This window comes from Erpetoichthys calabaricus, chromosome 7 (genome assembly GCF_900747795.2).
Source record: "Erpetoichthys calabaricus chromosome 7, fErpCal1.3, whole genome shotgun sequence".
Classification (NCBI taxonomy): domain Eukaryota; kingdom Metazoa; phylum Chordata; class Cladistia; order Polypteriformes; family Polypteridae; genus Erpetoichthys; species Erpetoichthys calabaricus.
Window position 1 is genome coordinate 177,230,326 of NC_041400.2, and position 21,562 is coordinate 177,251,887.

Sequence of the window (21,562 nt, forward strand, 5' to 3'; positions counted from 1 at the left end):
GGAGTAGATTCATACCTGGTGGCATGGATCATGGACTATCTTAAAGACAGACCTCAGTATGTGCGTCTTGGGAACTGCACGTCTGACATTGTGGTCAGCAACACAGGAGCACCACAAGGGACTGTACTTTCTCCGGTCCTGTTCAGCCTATATACATCGGACTTCCAATACAACTTGGAGTCCTGCCATGTGCAAAAGTTCGCTGATGACACTGCTATCGTGGGCTGCATCAGGAATGGGCTGGAGGATGAGTATAGGGACCCAATCAATGACTTTGTTAAATGGTGCGACTCAAACCACCTACAACTGAACACCAGCTAAACCAAAGAGTTGGTGGTGGATTTTAGGAGGCCCAGACCCCTCATGGACCCCGTGATCATCAAAGATGACTGTGTGCAGATGGTGCAGACCTATAAATATCTGGGAGTGCAGCTGGATGATAAATTAGACTGGACTGCCAATACTGATGCTCTGTGCAAGAAAGGACAGAGCCGACTATACTTCCTTAGAAGGTTGGCGTCCTTCAACATCTGCAATAAGATGCTGCAGATGTTCTATCAGACAGTTGTGGCAAGCGCCCTCTTCTATGTGGTGCTGTGCTGGGGAGGTAGCACTAAGAGGAAAGACGCCTCACGCCTGGACAAACTGGTGAGGAAGGCAGGCTCTATTGTAGGCATGGAGCTGGACAGTTTAACATCTGTGGCAGAGCGAAGGGCGCTCAGCAGGCTCCTATCAATTATGGAGAATCCACTGCATCCACTAAATAGTATCATCTCCAGACAGAAGAGCAGCTTCAGCGACAGACTGCTGTCACTGTCCTGCTCCACTGACAGATTGAGGAGATCGTTCCTCCCCCAAACTATGCAACTCTTCAATTCCACCCAGGGGTGTAAACGTTAACATTTAACATTATACAAAGTTATTGTCTGTTTTTCACCTGCATTATTATCATTCTTTAATTTAATATTATTTATTGTATCATTATGCTGCTGCTGGAGAATGTGAATTTCCCATTGGGATTAATAAAGTATCTATGTATCTATCCTTACCCCCCACGAACCTTAAGTTCAGGGTTTTATAGTACTGGTAGGCCAGTCTAAAACAAACAACAAGAAGGAGATGGCTTCCGCTTTTTGAACAAGGCCCCAATCGAGATGTAAATGTATTCAATCTCAGCCTAAAGAAGGGGGTTGAGTTGCCTCGAAAGCTTGCATATTGTAATCTTTTTAGTTAGCCAATAAAAGGGGGGCATTTTGCTTGACTTTTCACTACATATAACTCTACAAAATAAGTATTTTAAGTACGTTACTTTATATTGAAAGATATGACCTCAGCTTTTGGGTACACTGAAATATACTTCATTTTTGTAAGACAGCTGCGCGCCCCACTGTAGCGTTTCAACTGTGCAATTATGGGGAAAGACGTTAAATAACTCAAAACACGCATGTTAGGTTTGCAATTCGGTTTTGAAATATAAAAACGCATAAAAACGTTTATGCTGATGAAAACCGATCTTTTTTAACTGTAAAACGTGTCCTTTTTAAGAGTACTCGCCTGCCGTCTTGGATCTCAATGTCAAGTCGAACGAAGAGTCGGCATTAATTGACTTCCAGCTCCCCGCTTCGGAAATCGACAGATCCCCGCTGAAAACGCGAGTACGGGTGGCCTAGCCAGACAGTAGAAGTTGGAGGAACTGTCGAAGTTGTGTTTTATCGTTTCTTTTAACAGATATTTTATTTTTTCCCACGCTTACCGGATGCTACTAAAATTGTGAACCGGACCAACGCCATGTCTCTAGTGGTGCCTTCCGCCTCCGCGCCGATCCTGGACGACAGGCTGCCGGTGACCCACGCGACTCTCCTCCTCGCGCTGCTCCTACCCTGTGTCGTCCTGCTGCTTGTCCTGCACTGCATCACTCTGCTCTTGAAGCTGCGGGGCTACCGGAGGAAATGCCGCAGGCGACGGCGCCCCAGGAGCACCTCCTCACAGTCCTCGGACAGCGGCGTGCAGCAAGATGAAGACTACAAAGTGTCCGAGACGCCGTCGTTTCCCAACCATGAGAGCGTCCCACCACCTGGCCCGGGGCCTGGAGCTGGCCACGTACTGCCTGCGTCAGCGTTCAATACCCTGCAACAGCCCCCCAGTCGCCAGTCCGGCGCAGCCGGGAGGACCTACAAACCGGACGGAACCGCCGGGGACGGCTCGGCATCGTTCAGACCGCCCAGCACCATCCTGGCCGCCATGTCTACTACGGCGTCCACCACCAGAGCCGAACTGCCTCAACGAACCAGCGCGTACACCCACAGTTCAGCCGAATGGCGACGTGTGCTCATGCAGGGAATCCCAATAGGCTCAAGCGACTCAGAGGTGGAGCGGGCACAGAGGGTGCCGCCGAATTCTCCGGCGGTCCCGCTGCCACTACCGCCACCGCCGCATCGGGTGAGTAGGTTGGCAGACACTGCAGTCACGAGCAGCAAGGAGGTCACCCCCTTTGTGAAAATTTGTTAACAGCCTGTATTTGGAGTCATTTTAAAAAACGTTACGCAATAACATGTCAGCTTGGTGCTACTTTAAGGGTTGCTGGGAATGTCAGTCAGAATCCCCCCCTTCTGAAAAATTAATTCTTAAAGTTGTCTTTAGTAGTTGACACGATTGAAAAATGGAGCAGTCTTCTGTTATAAAGAAAAGATCTGTCACTTGTACAAGTAAACTATGCTGCCAAAGACTTTTCAAAATCAAGGTGCCAAAGTGGGCCTTCAGAGTGATGTCCTGAGGGTGGTGGTGGGTGGGACCATTTTGGGTTCAAAAATGAAACATACCCATGAAGGTTCCAGAAAGAATTTGGTACTTATGTACTAAACGGACAGTAGTGTTGGTCTCCGTGGGGGAGGCACTCCGGTTGCTTAATTTTTGGAGTTTAAATTATTAGACTGACCTACCCCAACCACAAATATTAACCTTAAACTTAGTGGGGGCGGAGCATAGTTGCCTATAGGTCCCTAATATTAATGTCCCCTTTGGGTGCCTAATGTTAAAAAACGAAAATCCGATTTGCGTCACGATAAAAGAAAAGGATACTAGCCGTCCATTTAGTACACAAGTACCGAATTCTTTATTTGTTGCGATCTGCAGATCTGTAACTTGGCACCAAAATTAACAAATATGTGAAATTCAAATGAGTTCCTGGTTTTGCACGTCCCGGCACCAACTTTAAAAGTAAGTGGTTGCTAAGCATCAATTTTTACTTGCCAAAATGGAAAAGTTGGTTGTCATTTTTTCAGCCCATGTTTGGAGTCATTTTTAAAAATGCCATGCAATAACATGTCAGCTTTCTGCTCCTTTAGATAGATAGATACTTTATTAATCCCAAGGGGAAATTCACATAGAGCATTTCACTTTAAATTCACTTTAGAGCATTTCAGTCATGGTGGCCAAGAACATCCATCAAAATCCCCTACATCAACATGCCAATCTCCCCTGCTTTTCTGAAAAATTAATTTCTGAAGTTGTGTTTAGTAGTTAACTAGATAGATAAATTCACATACTCCAGCAGCAGCATACTGATAAGGAAACAATATTACATTAAAGAGTGATAACAATGCAGGTATAACAGACAATAACTTTGTATATGTTAATATTTACCCCCCGGGTGGAATTGAAGAGTCGCATAGTGTGGGGGAGGAACGATCTCCTCAGTCTGTCAGTGGAGCAGGACAGTGACAGCAGTCTGTCGCTGAAGCTGCTCCTCTGTCTGGAGATGATCCTGTTTAGTGGATGCAGTGGATTCTGTATGATTGACAGGAGCCTGCTCAGCACCCGTCGCTCTGCCACGGATGTCAAACTTTCCAGCTCCATGCCAACAATAGAGCCTGCCTTCCTCACCAGTTTGTCCAGGCGTGAGGCGTCCTTCTTCTTTATGCTGCCTCCCCAGCACACCACCGCGTAGAAGAGGGCGCTCACCACAACCGTCTGATAGAACATCTGCAGCATCTTATTGCAGATGTTGAAGGACGCCAGCCTTCTAAGGTAGTATAGTCGACTGTGTCCTCTCTTGCACAGAGAATCAGTATTGGCAGTCCAGTCCAATTTATCATCCAGCTGCACTCCCAGGTATTTATAGGTCTGCACCATCTGCACACAGTCACCTCTGATAATCACGGGGTCCATGAGGGGTCTGGTCCTCCTAAAATCCACCACCAGCTCCTTGGTTTTGCTGGTGTTCAGTTGTAGGTGGTTTGAGTCGCACCATTTAACAAAGTCTTTGATTAGGTTCCTATACTCCTCCTCCTGCCCACTCCTGATGCAGCCCACGATAGCAGTGTTGTCAGCGAACTTTTTCACGTGGCAGGACTCCGAGTTGTATTGGAAGTCCGATGTATATAGGCTGAACAGGACCAGAGAAAGTACAGTCCCTGGCAGCGCTCCTGTGTTGCTGACCACAATGTCAGTTCCCGAGACGCACATACTGAGGTCTGTTTGTAAGATAGTCCACGATCCATGCCACCAGGTATGAATCTACTCCCATCTCTGTTAGCTTGTCCCTAAGGAGCAGAGGTTGGATTGTGTTGAAGGCGCTAGAGAAGTCCAGAAACATAATTCTTACAGTTGACATAATCATGTATAGTTGACATGATTGAAAAATGGAACAGTCCCTGGAGGGGTCGTAAAGAAAAGATCTGTCACTTGTACAAGAAAATGATGTTGCGCAACACTCTTCAAAATCAAGGTTCCAAAGTGATCCGTCAGGGTGACACCACCAGGGGAAACATTTTTGATTCCCCAAATGAAACATCCACATGAAGGTTCCAGAAAGAATTCATTACTTGGTTTGATATGCAGATCTGTTAGTGGGTATAAAATTAACAAATTTGTGAAATATTAATGAATTCCTGGTTTTGCTGGGAACAGCACAAAGTTAAAAAGTATGAGGTTGGCAAGCATCAAAGTTTAGTTGCCAAAATGGAACATTTGGTTGTCATTTTTCACAACCAATATTTGGAGTCATTTTTAAATGGCTATGCAATAACATGTCAGCTTGCTGCTGTTTTAAAGAGTTTCAGTCAGGATGGCCAGGAACTTCAGTCAAACCCCCCCCCCCCCATCAGCAAGCATTCCCCCCCTTTTTCTGATAAATTTATTTCTAAATTTGTGTCTAGTAGTTGAAACAATTGAAACAATGGCACAGCCTTGAGTTGTAAAGAAAGGATTTACCACATTTTTTACAACCCATATTTGTCGTAATTTTTAAATATATAAATACTTTTTAAAAACCACGCTTATATTAAGTTAAAAAGTGTAGTAAAAAGTTGAAAAATAAGTCTCTCATACATCAATCGTAAAATAAAAGCGTGGGCACTTTTCATCAATCAACATTCAAAAAACACTTCAAAACACCCACGCTTTTATTTTACAAGTAATGTATGAGAGACTTTTTTTTTTTTTTTAACTTTCTACTACACTTTTTAACTTAATATAAGCGTGGTTTTTAAAATGTATTTTTTATATATATATTATTTTCAACTTTTTAGTCTTGGGTTTGTTTTAATTCTATCCGTTACTACCGCCATCTACTGGTGAAATCTTGAACTATTCTTCATATGAAAATTTCATTTCTTAATTAACATGGACTGCGGTGGGTTGGCACCCTGCCCGGGATTGGTTCCCTGCCTTGTGCCCTGTGTTGGCTGGGATTGGCTCCGGCAGACCCCTGTGACCCTGTGTTCGGATTCAGCGGGTTGGAAGATGGGTGGATGGATGGATGAATTAACATGGAGTAATTGATCAATTAGTGAAACTGATTATTGATTCATGTATTGTCATCGGAAGTGAGTAAGTCTGCAAAATTTCAAGTCATTTGGACAATAGGAAGTATCGATTACAATAAATATTGGATTACATGATTTGTACCAGACAACAAACAGGATAAGTTAATATAAATCGTGGTAAAATGCCATGCAAATAACATGTCAGCTTTCTGCTCCTTTACAGCTTTTCAGTCAGGTTGGCCAGGAATTTCCGTCAAAATCCCCCACCTCAACATGCCAACTCCCCCGCCTTCCTGAAAAATTAATTTGTAAAGTTGACACGATTGAAAAAAATGGAGCAGTCTTTTGTTGTAAAGAAAGGATTTGTCAATTGTACAAGTAAATTATGTTGCCCAGTACTCTTCAAAATCAAGGTGCCAAAGTGGTCCTTTCAGAGTGATGCCACTGGGGGGGGGACCATTTCGGGTTCCCAAATGAATCATCCACATGAGTGTTCCAGAAAGAATTCTTTATTTGTTGCAATCTGCAGATCTGTAACTGGCTCCAAAATTAACACATTTGAGAAATACTAATGAGTTCCTGGTTTTGCAGGGCTCAGCACCAACTTTAAAAGTAAGTGGTTGCTAAGCATCAACTTTTAGTTGCCAAAATGGAAAAGTTGGTTGTCATTTTATGCAACCTGTATTTGGATTCATTTTTAAAAACACCATGCTTTCTGCTCCTTTACAGCTTTTCAGTCAGGGTGGCCAGGAACTTCTGTCAAAATCCCCCACATCAACATGCCAACCCTCCCTTTTTAAAAAATGAATTTATAAAGTATTATTTAGTAATTTACATAACTGAAACAGATGAAACACCATTCAATTGTAAACTATGGCACCTGGTACTTTTAAAAATCAAGGTTCCAAAGTAATCCTACTGAGTGACGCCATTGGGGCAACCACATCCATATGAAGGTTCTAGAAAGAATTCTTTATTTATTTAGATCTGTAGATCTGTAACAGACTCTATAAACAGATGATGATAACAGATTTGTGAAATACCAATGAGTTCCTGGTTTTACAGGGCTCAACACAAATTTTTAATAATAATAATTATAATTAATTACATTTATATAACGTTTTTCAAGGTACTCAAAGTGCTTTACACAGTGAGTGGGGAACCACTTCAACCACCACTAATGTGCAGCATCCATCTGGATGATGCGACGGCAGCTAATTTTGCGCCAATATGCTCACCACACATTACTGTTAGGTGGTGAGAGTTAGTTAGCCCGTCGGAGACGGGATGATTAGGGGGCAGAATGACTATTGCCATGGAGGGCAATACACCCTGCTCTTTACAAAGGATACCCTTGGATCTTTAATGACCACACAGAGTCAGGACCTCGGTTTTATGTCTCATCTGAAGGACTGCACCATTTGTACAGCACAGTGCCCCCTGTCACTGCACTGGGGCATTGTGATCCACATTTGGACCACAGGGTAGGAGCTCCCTGCTGGCATCACCAACACCTCTTCCAGCAGCAACCCAAGCTTTTTCCCTGGTTGGTCTCCCATCCAAGTACTGGCCAGGCCCAAATATGCATACCTTCAGTTGAGTGACCTGTTCTGAAGTGCATGTGGTATGGCTGCCAAGCATCACATTTTAGTGGTCAGAATGGAAAATATGGTTGTCATTTTTAACAGCCTATATTAAGAGTACATTTAAAATGCAATGCAATAAACTGTCAGCTTGCTGCTATTTTACATTGTTTCAGTCAGGTTTGCCAAGAACTTCAGTCAAAATGCCCCAACCCACACACCTACCAGCAGGCCAAATTTCTCCCCTTTCTGAAAAAATAATTTCTAAAGTATTTACACGACTGAAAAAACGAACCACTGTTCTATTGTAAAGAAAGGTTTTGTCACTTGTGTAAGTAAACTGTGTTGCCCGACACTCTTAAAAGTCAAGGTGCCAGATGCCATAGGGGTGCAGCAAAGTGGTTGCAAGCATCAACTTTTGGTTGCCAAAATGAAAAATATGGTTGTCATTTTTTACAACCAGTATTTGGAGTAGTTTTAAAAATGCTGTGCAATAATATGTTAGCTTGATGCTGCCTTACAAAATGTCAATCAGGGTTACCGGGTATTTAAATCAAAATCCCCATCAGCAAGCCATTTTGAGAATTTACAACCCATTCTGAAAAACTAAATTACTTAAGTATTTTTGTAGTACTGTACTAGGGTGTTGTACCGTAAGTATTTTTTAAGTAGTTTACACACTTAACTAAGGCTGTGTACGACTTATACGAGTAACATGTGTTGCCCGAGCTAGATAACTAACCAAGTCAGGCTACAGTTACAGTAAAATATTTTAAATTACTCAGTTGAAAAGTAATTTCCAACTATCATGCACATTATTATTTGCCACCTGCTAAAGAAAGGAATGGCTCAAAAACAGAAAGGTGAATGTTCTGGAATGGCCAAGCCAAAGCCCTGGGGCATCAGGATTATTGGGATACAGCTTCCAGTCCTGGAGGAGATTTATAGCACATGCTGCACATAAAGCCACCAGCATCTGCATGGATTCCACTCAGCCATGCCACAGTCTGTTCAAACATCTCCCATCCAGCAAACACTTCAGAGCCTTTCTTGCATGGACCTGGAGGCTCAGAAACAGTTTCAACCCAAGAGCTATAAACGTACTCATTCAGTTCATCAAGTAGAACTGCTTGTACTTAAAATTACAATTTCCACACTGTAAATTTGCACTACAACTGTAACATTGCATAACCTGAGCCACTTCTTGAACCATCTGCACTATATTCATCCATCCATTATCCAACCCAATATATACTAACTACAGGGTCACGGGGGTCTGCTGGAGCCAATCCCAGCCAGCACAGGGCGTATGGCAGGAAACAAACCCTGGACAGGGCGCACACACAGACACACACCAAGCACACACTAGGGACAATTTAGAATCGCTAATGCACCTAACCTGCATGTCTTTGGACTGTGGGAGGAAACCGGAGTACCCGGAGGAAACCTACGCAGACGTAGGGAGGACCCGGGAAGCAAACCCAGGTCTCCTAACTGCGAGGCAGCAGCGCTACCCACCACCGTGCCACCCTTCTGCACTATATGTACATGTATATTGTACTTATGCTTTCATATTGTATATTTTGAATCTGCCTTGTACCATTCAATAACAATAAAGGAACTCAATTCAGTAGAAGATGGCGCGTATTTACAGAGTCAATTTAGATTTCCAAGAGTTTTCCTCTTGGAGCTGTAGTGCTGTTAGAATACCAAGACGTATACTTGATATCATTTTTATGACACAATGCAGTAAAGTATGTATATTATATTTTACAGATAAATTATTAACTTATTTAAATAATATATACTGTTATTAATTAAACATGTGGGGGGCACGGTGGTACAGTAGTAGCGATGAGCTGGCGCCCTGTCCAAGGATTCTTCCTTCTTCACGCTGTATGCTTCCTGGGTCTGGCACGATCCTGGATGGATGGAATAATTAAACATGTATAATGAAGATTTTTCAATGTTCCTTTAAAAGTTTTGAAGATTCTACACTTACAGCTGGTTTAACATTTATTATAGACGCTTATTGTGTAGTTACTTGGAGAAAGAAAACGGAAGGACAGGATTTGGGGGTTGGTGCATTTGACACTGAGACAATACTGATGCAATAATTATTCCATCCCAGAACAGTCCCTGGAGGGGTCGCCGGCTCACTGCTACCGCTGCGCCTCCATGTACTCCACGTTTCATACATGTGTTAATACATTTCATCATGAAAATGATATCAAGTGTACATCTTAGTATTCTAAAATGTTCAGAGAGCTGTAATCTCATGAACATAATGTATTCTGTGTGGCGATCATTGCCTGTGGGCTCTTGTCCGTGTAAGAGAAAGCCAATTTAAAAAGCACGTAGCGATTAATGACTGGGTCGGGGAACACCTAGAATCCAAAGCATTTAATGTGCTACTTTAGTTATGATGGGGTTTGAGAAACTCTAGTAAATTGTACATCAATTTTAAGAGGACGTTTACGACATTCTAAGTTAATGACAGAATAAACTACAAGATTAAAGTCAACATTTCGACTTTATTCACAACATAGACCTGTTTTCATCACTGTGTCCCTGTGTTTTTCTTTTTTTCTTTCTTTCTTTTCTTCTCTGTGGCTCTAATATGCTTCCGTATGACACTCAGACACTCGCCTTTTTACGTCCACTTTGACATCTGACCACTTCTTTTTTTATTTCGGGCACTGTACAACTTTCTGAACTTGAACTTTTGAGTGCCACTCCAATAGTTTCCCTTTGTTGCTCATACCACTGCCTAAGCCACCAAATAATGTTTATCCTTGCCTCCACTTCACTGAGTAAGACCTCCACTTTGCATTCAGTGAAATTCTTCTTTTTTACACATGCTTTTACCATTGTCTTTTAACAAAACAGTGAACAGAAGGGCCTAGTTATGTTGATTTGCATATTCAAGTACATGAAATTCTGGGAGGAGTTGGGGCGGGGCTGTAGGTGCATGCATGTGTGTTGAAATTCACATTGATTGGGGTTTATAAAGGGGAAGTGTGTGGAACTTTCCTTATGCAAAGTTTTATGCATCTGAATTTTTTTTGTGCATACACACATTTCCATTTTTGTCCGTATGCCATGTTTTAGTTTGAATTGTACGCATGACGTACAATTGAGAATCTATTGAGAATCTGTAGCATTATTTGAAACCTGCTGTCCAGAGGTGCCATCCCACCAAGCTAGAGAATCTCAATAAATTCTGCCTAGAACATAGGCAAAAAATCACTACTGAACAATGTGCAAAACTGGGATATACCTACCCCAAAAGAATTTAGGCTGTTATTGCTACAAAAGTGTTCTTGACAAAGTATGAATATGTAGGGCTAGAATATCCATCCATCCGTTATCCAACCCGCTATATCCTAACTACAGGGTCACGGGAGTCTGTTGGAGCCAATCCCAGCCAACACATGGCGCAAGGCAGGAAACAAACTCCGGGCAGGGCGCCAGCCCACCACAGGGCGCACACACTAGGTACAATTTAGGATTGCCAATGCACCTAACCTGCATGTCTTTGGACTGTGGGAGGAAACCCACGCAGACACGGAGAGAACATGCAAACTCCACACAGGGAGGACCCGGGAAGCGAACCCTGGTCTCCTAACTGCAAGGCAGCAGCGCTACCACAGTGCCACCATGCTGCCCAGGGCTAGAATACATATGCAGAAACTAGCCTTTCAGTTTTTCTTCTTCAGTTAAATATCTACAGAAAATGGTTTAGTTTAATAATAATAATAATAATTAATTACATTTACATAGTGCTTTTCTCACTGTGCTACCACACAGGGAGGACCCAGGATGTGAACCCACGATCTCCTTACTGTGAGGCAGTAGTGTTACCACAGTGCCACCTGTTGACTTTGGAAATGTATTGTTACAGCATAAGAGTTCACATTAAAAATACTGATTGGATAAATAGGTGTACAAATCTTTTGCCATGCAGAAGATTATGCTGAGTTTCAATTTACACCACTGTATTTCTTACTTGAACTATTATCAGTGTGTTACAATGATCTACAGAAATCTGTTAGATCTCCAAAACACTGCAAAGAAGTCAAAATTGCAGTGATGGTACAGGGAACAGACAAAGGAGAAAGCCACCCACCACGAGTCATTCTGACAGGAAAGTATCACTAAAGTAATTGAATTAGGCCATATCTTTCATTAAAAAACTGCAAAAGACATAATGTGCCCAATTCATGGTAATACATACAGTATGTGCACTGCAGAGCTAAGGCTTCTATCGGGTAATTTGATGTGGCCGTGAAAATGTGCTGTACATATTGTTCCAGTTTTTTTTTCTTTCTCAACACCAACCTTTGTTGTCCATAAACTGATTGAAAAGCATTTTATGAAAAGTACATTAGTACTTCAAGAAGAACTTTTGTTTCCATGTCTCTTCTGTAGGATGAAGTAAAATGAGGTCAAATGACTCATTATGAGTCAGTCAGTGGCTGAGTTGGAATTGAAGGCCCAGAGCCACCTGGATTCAAGCCTTTAGTAACTACTGTGCTGTAGACCTTTAAGTCAGATCTGTCTTTTCAGATGCGTGTCTCCGTGATGTTTAAACCCTTGACTATTTACTTTTGCTAACCTTATGATAGATTAGTTGTTTTTAATAATTAAATTGTAACATATTGTCAGGTAGGCAATATTTGTCCAGCAAGAGTGTAAAATACAAACAGAAAATAATTGGTTGATTCTTCATTAGTATTACCATAAAAATACTAAGCCTATTTTCATTTATTTCAAAAATGTTGATCTTTCGTTTTTTTTGTTGTTGTATATTTTCTTATTTATCTTGTATTTAGATGATTTTGAATCCTTGAGTAATGTGTGCTTCTGACTAATGTTTATGACACTTTTCTTTTAAGTCACTAGGGGGCTTTGCCCCTCGCTCGCTTCACTCGCCAATCCATTCCTCCCCCTGCCAGCGGCCGCCTCTCCTCAAAACCCCTCTTAAATGGCGATACAATGGGAAACAAGTAACAGTTGTTTTTATCACCTCCTCTTTTGCTCGATCAGCTGTTCGCTTGCTGCTGCTGCGTGCCGCATGATCTGCATTTCGTTTGGAGCGTCAAGCGTTTAAAAGCCTGTACAACACCTGAATCTCTTTTCACTGTTCCGCTATTTCCCCGAGTAATATTTTCAGATTGTTTGCACTCCTGCGATCTTTACTCTCATTTTTGGAGATTTTCGAATTTTCCTACTTCCATTATCTCTAACCTGCTCTGCATGTGTATCATGGGACTTGGGTCGGAAGGTTGTAAGTATGATGTGACCTGTTCGTCTCGCGGGAAGTGAAAGTGTCTCTGTCTCTGTTCAAACGATCACGTCTCGTCCCCGGGAAAAAGTCTCGTCTCGTTGCAAGTTTTTTAAATTTTTTTTTATATAATACAGAGATATGACAGATTCATAATATTTATTTTTTTTGAATAATTTCGAATGATTTTTGAATAACTTTCTTATTTAGCAAAAGAATTTTGACATTCAAGATAGGCAATCTAGGAATCCGGAACAAACTACCAATCCATGTAGTTGAAGCAGAAACCTTGACAGCCTTTAAGAAGATATCAGGACAGTTTGCTTGTTGGCTGGTCTCTTCTTATTTATCACATTCTCTTATGCTCTGTTGTCTTCTGGTATTCTTTGTATTGTATCATTTATGTTCATATTGGTGCAGTTGTTTCAAATATCCCTTTTCTTTTTTCTTTGATATTCGTATCCGCCTTAAAATTGATTTTCCTTTATTTTGCAGTCCTTTTCAGAGATGCTTAATTTGGGGTATGTTAATGTGAACTCTGTGCACATTATGAAGACTCTACTTCTTTAAAGTAGTTTATCTGCAGACTCAAAATATTTTCAAATTACTTGAAGTGAGGACGGACTGGCCACCAATCTAGTGTTGGTTTCTGTCAAATACAGGCCCAGGCTTTCGTGACCCTGAACTAGATTAAATAGCTTTATAATGGATGGATGTAAAAGGTATAGGTAATTTCTCCATGTCTGAACATCAGTCTGAGGCGATCATACCTACAGGGCAATATGTAGGCAAGCCTAGTAGTGTCTCATCGGAAGCCCCTACTCTCAATCTGTTTCCATCATCCAAGCAGTGTTCATGCTGACTTTACACTTTGGTGAGCTCTAGGTTGCATGAACATGTAACTGGCAATGATGGTCCAGACTGTTCATCATGTGCCACCACTGTAAACGTTTTATTTACTAAGTTTGCTGAAGAAAAGGGTATATCCATAATTGTGTGGTGTGCACAAGAAGATGGCACATCTGTCAACGTGTGGTTTGTTTGTCAATCAGTTACATCTCACCAAGGACATGAGATTTTCTTGTCTGTGACAGACTCTGAGAATTAAATCTTTTTATTCTTAAACAGAGGAAACTGCATGGGGACCTAATCCAGGTATTAAAATCCTCACAGGTATTGATCAAGCAGAATCAGGATGAATCACGTACTTGAGGACATCAGTGGAAATTAAGGGGACGTGTATTTAGGACTGAAGTCTGGAAGTACTTTAGACAAAGAGTTGTGGGACTCTGAAACAAACTACTGAGACATGGAGTTGAAGCAGAAACTTTGAAAACCTTTAAGAAGAATCTGGAGGAGACATCAGGACAGCTTAGCTGTTAGCTAAACAAACAGCCTTGATGGGCTGAATGGTCTCCTCTCATTTGTCAAATTACGTATGTTATCTCCTTGGGTTTTTTCCCCTATAGATCAATGAGAAATTCATTTATAAAAGTAAGAGAACTTTGCTGAAAAATGCCTTTAATATTTATTCCCACTTGTCTTGATTAAACAAAAACAGATCTCATTCTTTTGTGATTTATTTTATGTCATCCCCACAAATAGCACTTTTTTTTTAAATTACAGTATCTGTTGTCAGAATACCTTGTTTTACATTATTGGGAATAACTCTTTTTATACTTTCATTTTGAACATTCATTACTTGAGGAAAAGAGGAAGGCCTAAGAGAAGGTTTATAGATGTGGTGAGAGAAGACATGAAGGTGGTCGGTGTAACAGAATGAGATACAGGGGACAGAAAGATATGGAAGAAGATGATCTGCTGTGGCAACCCCTGACAGGAGCAGCCGAAAGAAGAAGATGATTAATTGTAGAATTCAGCTCTCTCTGTCTTACACATTGAATGCATTGGTTTGCTTTAGTACAGGACAGCTCCCTCAATTATTTTGTAACTAGTCTGATCACCTATTTATACATATACCGTAATTGAAAAATAAAAATCCAAGAGTGTCTTCCAAGACTTTAAACAGAATTTCAACGCAGCCAGCTTGTGATGTTCTGTTTAGTGCTGCCACGAGTTCTCCATTTATTTCCAAAATAACTTCATTAGTCTGCACTCTTCATCTCACTGACTCAGCCATCTGTCCTATCATGACTCTCCTCCTACTTCACCCACTTCTCACAGACTTCTGGCCTGCATCTCAGACCTCTAATTATCCTATGCAGTCTGTGCATTTCTTCTCCTTTCCTTGTGATGGTCATGATATTTTCTTCATTAAAATTAAGATGTCAGATAATCCTTACGGGTTTTTTTTTTTCTGTTTCCATAATTATTAAATCCTCTTAAGTTGTCCAGACTGGGGGAAAAGTACAACCCTGTGCTCTCCTAACATCCTTCACATTGGAAGTTATTTACTACCAGTAGCGGTGCACTGCACGAATACACTTGACTTGAGTATTCCTTGTTTTCCTCCTCTTTCTCTGTACGTTTCTCATTCGTTTGCTCAGAGGTTAATGTGCTTGCTGTTTCCTGAGCAGCCCTTCTTTTCTTCACCCTAGCGGTCTGCTTCTTCTCTTCTTTCATCAGCATCTTTTCACGTTAAAACTGATTAAGTTAGTGTTTGTGTTACAATTATTTAGTACATTTTCCTTAATTTTTCACTTAAGCCGGCACTTAAATGTTCAATCTGCCTCAACAATGATTTAAGATCTGAAGAGGATGAGGAAGTGACGGCGAAGGTGGTAGGGATGAGAATAGTGTCCGTATGCATGCGCCGCATAGCCACCCTGCTGGCCACTGCCGAGAGTTGATTCTACAAGAAAATTAAATATAAAGAGGAATAACCTTGGAGGTCAGTCATCACCCTGAAAGCGGACAGTAGACGTCACGTAGTATATGTGTACCAAATTTCAGGTCAATAGTTCAAACGGTTTGCGAGCTACGGGTGATTTAAAATCCTGGACAGACAAACGGACAGCCGTATTATATAAGAAGATGGCAATAAATGTATTATATCTCACCGACTCAAAGTCAATCTTCTACTTTGTTTGGGTACTGCTAAATTAGGACTAGGCCCCAGTTATACCCTGATACTAACTTGCTTTGAATTCTTTGTAACCTGCACCTGCATTTTGATACCTGGGCTTGCTGTTTTGTCTGTTTCACTTCACACTGTTATCCGTGTCATGTGTTGGTCTCCATGCAGTCAGTTTATTTATCTTTTGATTTTTTTGATTTGTCTTTTGAGGGGTTAGAGTGCAGGGTCAGTATTTGTACAACACCTTTAGAGCAATTTTCAGGTTAAAGGCCCTGCTCAAGGCCTTCTAGTAGTAACGGGTTTTGAACCGCCAACGTTCCAGATACAAGCACTGATTGTGTGAACAGACTCCGCTGTGACCACCGACTACTCTTTCCCAGTGATGTTCTTCGAGGTTCCCCGTAATTGGAATTTTGCACCATTGGCAGACACCTTCTCAGCTTTTCTCCATAGAACAATCTTAATGTTTTACACGCACTGTGACGATATACAATATTAGTCTGCTTAAACAAGACATGTGAACTATGGCTGCAGCTTTACTTGGGTAAAGTTAGCAATACAAGCTGCATGATTTTGAGATGTAGATGGAGACGTTAATACTGAGAAAACGCAAATGAATAACAAGTGATATGTAACGATACAGACAGTTATCAGGCAGGGAACTGAGAGCCGGTCCCGGGATCCATCATGTCACCTGAGTTTTCTTGCTGTTGGTGTATTTATTTCTGTTTGTTCCCCTATTGAAGACATCCTATCGCCAAAACATCATTTCTGTAATCATTATTTTTAGAGTGTGTTTGCCACGTGGTGGGTGTGCGGCAACACGCTGTAGTCAGCGCATGTTCCCAACCTCCTCCTTTTCAGAAAATGATTTTAATCTCCTTTTGAATAATGTCGGCTGTAAGACACCTTTGTAAAGCAGAGTAAAGGTTTATGGAATGTTATATATGCTCGTTTTTTTAATAGGTGATGATTTTGTTATTATTGTTATCTTAATTAGGACAAACCTAAAAGAAGGGGTATGCGCAGGAGCAGTACAATGAGCCTGCAGAACGAGAGACATATTGTCATCATGAGTCCGGTAGACTCGATTCGTTTTGAGTACGCAAGCAGCATTCCTCACGAGGAGACGCAGTTCATCAACTCGGGTAACGCGTCCACGCTGGGCCCGGGCTTGGACAGTGACTTCGGAGCTAGTGCAGGTGAGACATAAACACTTCTTTTACACTACACTCGGATTTTATGTCTTGTCTGATGTTTAAAGACGTTTCCAATTTGGGACATTAAAAAAAACAAAAATCGTAGTCCACTTACCAAGATATTTATCAGGCCCTATAGCTGCAAGATGCTTGTCCTGTGAAATTTTGTGATGTGAAATGTTAAAGCAGGAGGTATTTCAACAGATGTAGTCATTTCACACAAACTACTGTGGGCCATGAGGTCTGAGGTGACAGGGCAAAGGGAGCCTATGAGTTATTTCTCATTGTGGTACCAAGTTTAAGGGGGCTGTGAACCTGAGGCCAAGTACCGATCCACCTAGAACAACAACATTTATTTATATAGCACATTTTCATACAAAAAGTAGCTCAAAGTGCTTTACATAATGAAGAAAAGAAAAATAACAGACAAAATAAGAAATTAAAATAAAACAACATTAGTTAACATAGAAAAGGAATAAGGTCCGATGGCCAGGGTGGACAGAAAAAACAAACAAAACTCCAGATTACCTATTACTGGGAACGGTTTCAGTTAATGATTTAAATGTATTTGAAGACTTGATGTATTATTACAGTTATATTTTGAGGAGTGTAGATTAGGACGGGTTTATCCATTCCCAGGAATTCGGGAATCCCGGGCTCCCAGGGATGACACAGTGTACAGTGCACATGCATCTCACATGTGAACGGTTTTAGAACGACCGACACTTATTTTTAATAAAACCTGCTGCAATATGTTGACACAAATAAAAGACTAACCTTATCTATAAGCAGTTCATGCTGTCATATAAGTACATGTATCTTTAGTTGTGGTAATAAGAGCGTAGAAAGCACAACGTCGTCACAGGTGGCGCAGTGGTAGTGCTGCTGCTTTGAAGTAAGGAGACTGTGGAAGATCGTAGGTGCGCTTCCCAGTTCCTCCCTGTGTGGATAGCGCTTTGAGTACTGAGAAAAGCACTATATAAATGTAATGAATTATTATCGTTATTATTAACGTGTCCAGCATATGGTCGTCCAGGCAAGAACGCACCTTTGTGCAGAAGTACGCCAGCCGCTGAGAAAGCACGCTCTGCCTCCACAGTCATCAGATACTGATACACTTGTTCTAAACAACACCCGCGCTTGCCGTTGCGCTGAAACACCGCCATTTCAGCTTTTACTGATGCATCCAGTTTCATGTCATCATTCTGTGATGGCAAGTTTTTTGGCACAGATAAAGTGAATGCAACAGACTAACGCATTGCAATTTCAAGTTGCTGTTCAAAGCTGTTGTCTGATGAAGTGCAAGCTGCAGCAATGGCGCCACCTTAATTATTTTCAACTATAACTGTTATTTCTTGATCGATTTTTACACTTTTACACGAGATATATATGCGAGCTTGGCCGTTCCCTTTTTCCCTGGGAATTACAGCAGTTTCATTCCCGGGAATCAGGAGCCCGGGAATGGATTCTCTAGTGTAGATTGTATTAGTATAGTCACAGGTGTTTGGGATTTCTCAGGTGCGTTACTACAGTGTGCGACCTAAACGCACATTTAAGGGATTGACAAAGGGTGTGAGAGAGAGAGAGCGAGGAAAGGAATTGGGTGGAGAACTTTGTTTCTTGGTGCAGACATGATTGTCTTCAGCTTAACATTAACAAACCCAATCAACTGGTCTTTTATTTATGTCTGGAGTAGATGTGGTGATGGTGCACTGCTACAAGTTAGAGGTCCACATCAATGACCAGCTAAACTGGGATCTGTAGAGGAAAGGGAGGGAAGAGCAGGCGTTTTTTTCCTAGTAGATAAAGACAGAGATAGTCAGTCATTCAATCAGTGATCGTCCAACCTGCTATATCCTAACACAGGGCCACGGGGGTCTGCTGGAGCCAATCCCAGCCAACTCAGGGCGCAAGGCAGGAACAAATCCTGGGCAGGGTGCCAGCCCACTGCAGGGCACACACACACAAACACACACGCCAAGCACATCCTTCATATATTCTACAACTCTGCGATGGCCAGTGCATTTTTTTTGTTTTTCCTCTGTGGTGGCAGCATCACTTCAAAAGGGCAGGCTCAGTTATAGGACACACTGTGGAACCCCTCGAGGTTGTAGCAAAGGAGAGAAACGGAGTGCCTTTATGCACAACGCTGCACATCCTCCCTCTGACACTCTGAGGACTTTCACACAATAAATCATTCAGCAGGGGTGTGTCAAGAAACACTAGGGGGGGCTCCATTGTACCTACAGTAGTACACCATTGTCACTGTGACTGGGACTTCTTTTATCATTAGCCAAGTCAGATATTTTCTTTGAGTTATTCTGGTGTGTGTTTGAGAGGTGGGTGTTGTTTGTCACGATGTAATGTGTATGTACAGTGGGTATAGAAAAGAATCCCTCGCTTTGAAATATTCCCTTTTTGTTTTGTAGGTGTATATATGTGTATTTTTTATTGAGCTTCCATAAAAAGCTGAATGTTCCTGTTTGCTAATTAACAATCAGACTGACCAAAATAGCATCTAGTGTGCTTTATTACTGTTTAGGTCTGGCACGTACTGTGCTTGCCGTAGACGACTGGCACAATTTCCTTCATTTTATGAACTCCCTGTACTCTGTATGTGTATGGCTTTTGTAATTTGCTAGACACAACGTTCAAATTGATTTAATATTTGCCTTTTGTTTCCTTCTTTCTTTAAGGGATTTCTTTACGTATCTTATCATCGGACAGTGAAGGCTGTGCCAATGCACTCTGGGCATCAGGACTAGAATGGGATTACTATGACCCAAACTATAAGAAGCGCAACCACATGATAAAGCAGATGCACCATCAACTTCCCGTCGTCTGCACTAAACAGTACTGGGTGTAGCCGTGCGTGGATCACAGGTGTTATGTTGTGACATTCTGCACTGTCACTTGGGACAATGTGACACTTGAGGACCAGAAGAGCACACACACAGTTGGACCTACTCACACAAGCAGAAATATGATGTCACTGAGAGGATGTACAATACGTTAGGAATAACAATGGAGTATTTGTTTTTGCCGGCACTGTTCTTTTTCAGTCACTTGAAGTTTTGATTTATTCTGTAACTATCTGATTGTGTGTTCGCAGTCACAGGTTTGCATTTCTTTTCACAGTTTTCTGTTTATTTCATACGAGTACAAATATTTTCCTTTTGTGCCACTCACTTTAGTTGTATAGCAAAACAGATCTGCGAGATTTTCAGTATTAAGAATTTTTTGTTGAGCACAAAAAAAAAAATAGGATTTAAATTGCATAAAACGTCACGGTTTTATTTTCAGAAAATTGGCAAAAGCAGTGATAATTTAGTAATTATGTTCACATAATGTTTATGTCGGATTTGTTTTTTTTCACTCTTCCATGAAATATGAGGGGGTTTTTTTTCATTAATGTAGTAGGTGACTTATTTGAAATATTGTCTAAAAGTTGGTGAAAGCAATTGTGTCAAAATATAAAACATATGCAATATGTAAAATATTTTATATACTGTAAAGAAAAAAGATTTTTGTAAAATAAAACACTTATTATTGTAAATCATTTGTAAGTAGTCATTGGCATTCACCTCACAGCAGAGATTGCCATCTTGGTCTGTGTTGGCACCATGGGCGCCTGTTCTTAGCTAAACTGTAGTGAGCTCTTGACCTTCCATCACCCTGAGTCTCTTTCTTTCCAAACAGCTGGGCACAAGGTGGCACAATAAGATGCTGCAGATGTTCTATCAGGTGGTAGTGGCGAGCACCCTCTTCTACGCAGTGGTGTGCTGGGGAGGCAGCATTAAGAAGAAGGACGCCTCACGCCTGGACAAACTGGTGAGTGAGGAAGGCAGGATCTATTGTAGGCATGGAGCTGGACAGTCTGACATCTGTGGCGGAGTGACGGGCGCTGAGCAGACTCCTGTCAATCATGGAGAATCCACTGCATCCACTAAGCAGTATCATCTCCAGACAGAGGAGCAGCTTCAGCGACAGACTACTGTCAATGTCCTGCTCCACTGACAGACTGAGGAGATCGTGCATCAATCACACTATGCGACTCCTCAATACCACCCTTGGGGGGGGGGGGTAAACGTTAACATTATACAAAGATATTGTCTGTCTGTATACCTGCATTGTTATCACTCTTTAATTTAATATTGTTCTTTATCAGTATGCTGCTGCTGGAGTATGTGAATTTCCCCTTGGGATTAATAAAGTATCTATCTATCTATCCACCCTACATGTCATGCCAGTCAACACACAACTACTGTATATCCATTTTCACAAACATGTCTTTGGTGTGGGGAAGTGTGTAACCTTCCATATTTGACTCGGGTACCTCATAGCCGTTAGGTGGCAGCACTGACTGCTTGTAATGAAGACTGTCGTGCCTGTTGGATTTATCTTTATTTGTGCTCTTTCCTCTCATCCCTTAGGTGTTCTGCTAGCTACCGGAAACAGCTTCAGATCAAGTGGGACAAGTGGATTGCCGTCTCGGACCTGCTCCATGGCATCACCGCTCTGGGGTGGCCTCTGGGTGGGTATTTGGATGTTTGTACGATTGATTTGTTTTAGGGTCTTGCTTTTATTCTTCTTCCTGATTTATATTCTGAAGAACTCTGTTGTCATGAGTTATGTGTCACGTGCTTTATGGTTGTACTTCCTTGAGTGTTCTAGCATTATAGACTACCTTT

General features: G+C 41.6%; 1 protein-coding gene across 1 annotated transcript; it reads left to right on the forward strand.

Annotated features, from left to right (window-relative positions):
• Positions 1–1,353: 1,353 nt before the first annotated feature.
• On the forward strand, positions 1,354–20,201 carry hwa (huluwa). Its single transcript, XM_028806025.2, has 3 exons — positions 1,354–2,439; positions 16,673–16,874; positions 19,568–20,201. The coding sequence occupies exons 1-3, from the start codon at positions 1,789–1,791 to the stop codon at positions 19,735–19,737; spliced, it is 1,023 nt and encodes a 340-aa protein (XP_028661858.1). The 5' UTR covers positions 1,354–1,788; the 3' UTR covers positions 19,738–20,201.
• The last annotated feature ends 1,361 nt before the right edge of the window (positions 20,202–21,562 follow it).